The 5,562-nt window shown below is 45.6% G+C and overlaps 1 protein-coding gene across 1 annotated transcript in view; it reads left to right on the forward strand.

The window, feature by feature from the left end:
- ehbp1 (EH domain binding protein 1) overlaps positions 1-5,562 on the forward strand; it is a 110,116-nt gene that overhangs the window by 61,567 nt on the left and 42,987 nt on the right. Inside the window, 2 exon segments of the mRNA XM_076977871.1 lie at positions 3,869-3,961; positions 3,963-4,048. Coding sequence (XP_076833986.1) covers positions 3,869-3,961; positions 3,963-4,048 — 179 coding nt within the window.

Genomic DNA, 5,562 nt, shown 5'->3' on the forward strand with positions numbered 1-5,562 from the left:
CCACAGTGTCCCTTGTTTCTTTGTGCCAGCATGGCAGGTGTGTGTGTGTGTGTGTGTGTGTGTGTGTGTGTGTGTGTGTTTGTGTGTTTGTGTGTGTGTGTGTGTGTGTGTTTGCCCCTGCCCTCTCAGAAAATTCCCACTGTGCGCTTGGGGCCACAGAACACAGGAGACTCACATCGCCCAAATCACAGTAAAATCATGCTGTCTTAGCTTATCTTTTTCTGCCGTTCTCTATAATATGCAAAAACTGCAGGACACCTTTTAATTTTTTGTTTACTTTGATATTTTACTTACCACATTAATTAGATTTTAATGATTTATACAATAAATCTGCCAACATTAGTAGTAATATTGATAATAACATTATTATTAGTTTTGTTTTTTTTCTGGTCTCTAGAACATTGTTTTCTGTTTCGGAGTGGATAAAATCAGGAGAACAGTGTCGGCTACTTTAGGCTGCTAAATCCGTCTGCATAGGCCACACTTTGCCATACCTGTAGTGTGCCCTGCCTCTAGTGTCACGTGTGCCCTGCCTCTAGTGTCACGTGTGCCCTGCCTCTAGTGTCACGTGTGCCCTGCCTCTAGTGTCACGTGTGCCCTGCCTCTAGTGTCACGTGTGCCCTGCCTTTAGTGTCACGTGTGCCCTGCCTTTAGTGTCACGTGTGCCCTGCCTTTAGTGTCACGTGTGCCCTGCCTCTAGTGTCACGTGTGCCCTGCCTCTAGTGTCACGTGTGCCCTGCCTCTAGTGTCACGTGTGCCCTGCCTCTAGTGTCACGTGTGCCCTGCCTCTAGTGTCACGTGTGCCCTGCCTCTAGTGTCACGTGTGCCCTGCCTCTAGTGTCACGTGTGCCCTGCCTTTAGTGTCACGTGTGCCCTGCCTCTAGTGTCACGTGTGCCCTGCCTCTAGTGTCACGTATGCCCTGTCTCTAGTGTCACGTGTGCCATGCCTTTAGTGTCTAGTGTCACGTGTGCCCTGCCTCTAGTGTCACGTATGCCCTGCCTCTAGTGTCACGTGTGCCATGCCTCTAGTGTCTCGTGTGCCCTGCCACTAGTGTCACGTGTGCCCTGCCACTAGTGTCACGTGTGCCCCTGCCACTAGTGTCACGTGTGCCCTGCCACTAGTGTCACGTGTGCCCTGCCTTTAGTGTCACGTGTGCCCTGCCACTAGTGTCACGTGTGCCCTGCCTCTAGTGTCACGTGTGCCCTGTCTCTAGTGTCACGTGTGCCCTGCCTCTAGTGTCACGTGTGCCCTGCCTCTAGTGTCACGTGTGCCCTGCCTCTAGTGTCACGTGTGCCCTGCCTCTAGTGTCACGTGTGCCCTGCCTCTAGTGTCACGTGTGCCCTGCCTCTAGTGTCACGTGTGCCCTGCCTTTCATTTTCTTCTTCGTATGTTGTAGTTGGTACAGATTTGTGTGGGTTTTGGTCTTGATTACTTTCACTGTGGTGGATGTGGGTGGTGCTGAAACACCTGTTGTCTTCCAAACTGCTCTACCATCACCAGGCCTGCAGGGGGCGGTCATTATGCTTCTGGAAATACACAGTTACTTTCCACATCGTTCAAAAAAGCAGCAGAGGCTACGATAGCTGCCTGCACTCCTGGTGTTGGGAGGAATGCTGTGTGTGCGTGGGTGTGTGTGTGTATATACATACACCATATTTATTCATTGGGCTTTGGTTGAATTGTACTGGTTGTACTAGTTGAGGTTCATCATTCATTGTTTTACAATCTTTTCTTTCTTTCTTTCTTTCTTTCTTTGTGAGTCTTTCCCCCTATCTCTCGTTCTAAAAGAATCATTTAGATTATTCACGGCTGCATGTGTGACCTGTGGTAACATGAACAAAACCAAAATGAAGTTCTCTATGGGAATCTTTTGATATAATTTGCAGAAATCTGCCATGGTTCTGCATTAATAAACACTGTAATAAACAGGACCCTTACATATATTCATGTTCCAGTGATCTTAATCTTTAGAGCTGAGTAAATTGCGATTCGTGAAGAATCTTGTTTTTGTTTTGTTGTCACTCATACACCCTCTGGTGAGTTGCTACTGTGCTGTTTGCCTCACTGTGTGTATTTTTTGAGGTTGATGTTTTCCACCAGCGTACTTTTAATTTATTGTACGTGTCTGTGTGTGTGTGGGGTTGTGTGAGTTGTGGTATGAAAGGTTAAGGTTCTGTTTGAAGTGTCGAAACGGAAAAGTCAAGTAAGGGAGCTTAGGGACTCTTAAGTGCCCTAGATGAGATTTACACACACACACACACACACACACACACACACACACACACACACACACCGATATCTGACTTTGAACCAATTTCACTTAGCGATAAATTATTATATTATGCACACTATTATTGTACTGTGCTGAATCTGGTGCATGTCTAGCACAAACATGCATGCTGCTTTTCATCTGGCCCTCTCGCTGCCTCGTGAACGTCATGATCTAACAGTGAGATTGTGTTGCCTTCTATTCTGGATTCTTATGGCTCTAGAATTTGATTGTCTAGAAATGTTGCCGAAATGTCGATCTGAGTGGATCTCAGCTTAACGCTGTTCTCCGGGTTCTAGCTCAAGTCCACGTGTGTATGACATCATCGAGCCTTAGGTGCTCACAGGTTGTCTGGCCTGTGATGACCCCTGACCCCTAAGGAGAGGAGGCCCAGTACTGGTCTGAGGTCAGTTGTTTCCTGCTCGTGTCCTGATGAGCATAGTTAAACGGTGTTTGATCTCGTGTGTGAGTGCTGCTTCCTCTGTGTGTGTATCTGCCCTGGCCTGAAGCTTCTGCCTCCCTCTCTGTGCTTCTCTGCTTGCAGTAGCAGATGCTGGCCAACGGGGGGCGTTGTTATTCTGCTTTAGCATTGAGAATACTGGCCACCTTATGTTTAATACCCATGTTAGGGGCCCAAGCCGTGTGTTATCCCACACACGCACACAGATGCAGATACTCACAGATAAGGGCTGCTAGAGTCATTTGTTCCTTCAGGATTTGATGTCCCTCTTTCTTTATTAGATTCACATTTAGATGGAGAAACTCATTCACGTGTGTTCTAGTTTTGTCTCCGAGTTGCCGAATATTTCACTTTCATTGTTGTGTGTGCAGAACAGTGAGGTTTTGTGTGTGTGTGTGTGTGTGTGTGTGTGTGTGTTGTGGAATATGAATTCCGAGCAGTCCAGATCCGTGACGCTGCGTTTCGCTGTTTAACGGGATTAGGTCGGAGCGAGCCTGGTCTCCCAGAGAGCGGCCGGCCCAGCTCTCTGATTCAGGATTTGCGGGATTTGCGAATCCCGTTTTCCACATGATTCCGTCCCCTCAGCCAGGACGATAAGACTTCAAACACACAGTGTTAATTAATAATATGTTTACATTAGGCATGGTCATACCCAGCTTTCAGAGCACCATTCTAATTAAAGACAGCATGTAACTTCGCATTGTGTGTGAGTGTGGGGTTGGGGGTGTGTGAGTGTGGGGTGTATGTCTAATTTGAAGAGGAGCCTTTTAACAAAGCTAAGCTTACAAAGCTAATTGGAAGGAGATACATCAGATCTGATGGTCAAGATACTCTGTGTGTGTGTGTGTGTGTGTGTGTGTGTGTGTGTGTGTGTGTGTGTGTGTGTGTGTGTGTGTGTGTGTGTGTGTGTGTGTGTGTAATGAGAGGGACCCATGAGGTGCCCTCATTGTGTCCTTAATGCCACAACTTTGTTGTGCAGTTGTGGACTAGATCAACACAGACGGGAAGCTTTTACAACACACGTCCAAACACAACTAAAGAGTCGAGGCAGATTTAACCTTTACCATAAACATGAATCAGACCCGTTTCTCTCTGTCTGTCTGTCTCACTGTTTCTGTCTCTCTCTGTGTGTTTTTAGCCCAGTCCTGTTCCCAGCCCGGTCCTGGGAGTCAGGCCTAATGCGAGCCAGTGTCTGCTGGTATGGTGCAGGGAGGTAATGAAGGACTACCTGTGGAGTGAAGATCACCAACTTCACCACCTCCTGGAGGAACGGCTTGGCCTTCTGCGCTCTGCTCCACCACTTCAGACCAGACCTCATGTGAGCCTGCACACACACACACACACACACACACACACACACACACACACACACACACACACACACTTGTATTCTCTTTGTACATGTTCCGAACACAATATAATGGTTTTGCTAATGCATTTAAAAGACTGCAGATATTTCTGCTATTTTTGTCTCTCTCAATATGTCACTCACTCTCACTCTCACACTCACACACACACACACACACACACACACACACACACACACACACACACAGATGTATTCTTTCACACGCAAGCTGTGTTTCTGTTTAGTTGCTCATCATTTTTACCCAGGGGGGTCCCTTATTAGCGGATTATGGTCCTGATTACACCTTCTGGTAGTTTATTACCTACACGACCCAACAGTTTACCTGTATTTACTGTTACTGCTCACACACACTCGAGTTTTAGGCAGATTCACAAACACTTATCAATGCGATAGCAGGATTACATTTCCCCATCTCTTACACACACACACACACACACACACACACACCATACTATACCATATACACACACACACACCTATATAGCTCCTCTCTGTGAGGGGGTAGGCAGCCTGTGTGTGTGTGTGTGTGTGTGTGTGTGTGTGTGTGTGTGTGTGTGTGTGTGTGTGTGTGAGAGAGAGAGAGACATGGCGATCCTAATCCCTCTGTCGAATTTTGTGAGCATTTGTGAATCTGCTCTCTTCAGCATGACTCAAATCCTCCTTAATTACAAACATTTACACCTGCAGTCCCAACACTAGCCAAGCTAGCGCACACACAACCCCCCCACACGCCTGGTCTAGTTGGCACGTGCCATAGGTCGTCTACAAGGTCATTGTGAACTGTTCATTATGTATACATGTGCATCCTTCATAAGAAACTCTGATGTTTTATAGCTGATAGGAATTTACAGTCATGTGAAAATAAAATGCACCTTCTTTTTAATCCAGGGTTTGGCGTATCAAGGGCCTAATAATAAAACACACCCGATCCTTAGCAGATCTTAAAATTAGGTAAATACAACTTTATATGAAAAACACGACACATATTTTTTTATTTAACAAAAATTAAGCCAAAATGGAGAAGCCATATGTGAATAACTAAGTTCAGCCCCATGAATCAGTAGCTCGTACAAACACCTTTAGCAGCCGGTAAGTGACTTTATGCATTTTGGTCTAGTTTTGTTAAATAACGACATGGTGTAATAGGAAGAGGTGGCCTTCATCATAGATTGTGTTCACATCATTTTAAGACCTGCTAAGGAACAAATTATATTTATTATGTCCTGATACATAAAACCACAAAATTCATAGACATTTAACAGACTAAAGAAAATAGACTCAGAGAGAGAGAGAGAGATCCAAAAAGGAGTCTTCACTAACTCTTCCATGATCAGAGCAGCAGCCAGTAAAAGAACTCACTGGCTTTTTATCAAACTAAATGTTTTGGTTGAGTTGCTTTGGCTTTTGTCGCTGTTTAAACTACTACAAACTACCTACTAAATTTGTTTTGGGTCGCTTGTATC

This window comes from Brachyhypopomus gauderio, chromosome 17 (assembly GCF_052324685.1).
Source record: "Brachyhypopomus gauderio isolate BG-103 chromosome 17, BGAUD_0.2, whole genome shotgun sequence".
NCBI lineage: Eukaryota > Metazoa > Chordata > Actinopteri > Gymnotiformes > Hypopomidae > Brachyhypopomus > Brachyhypopomus gauderio.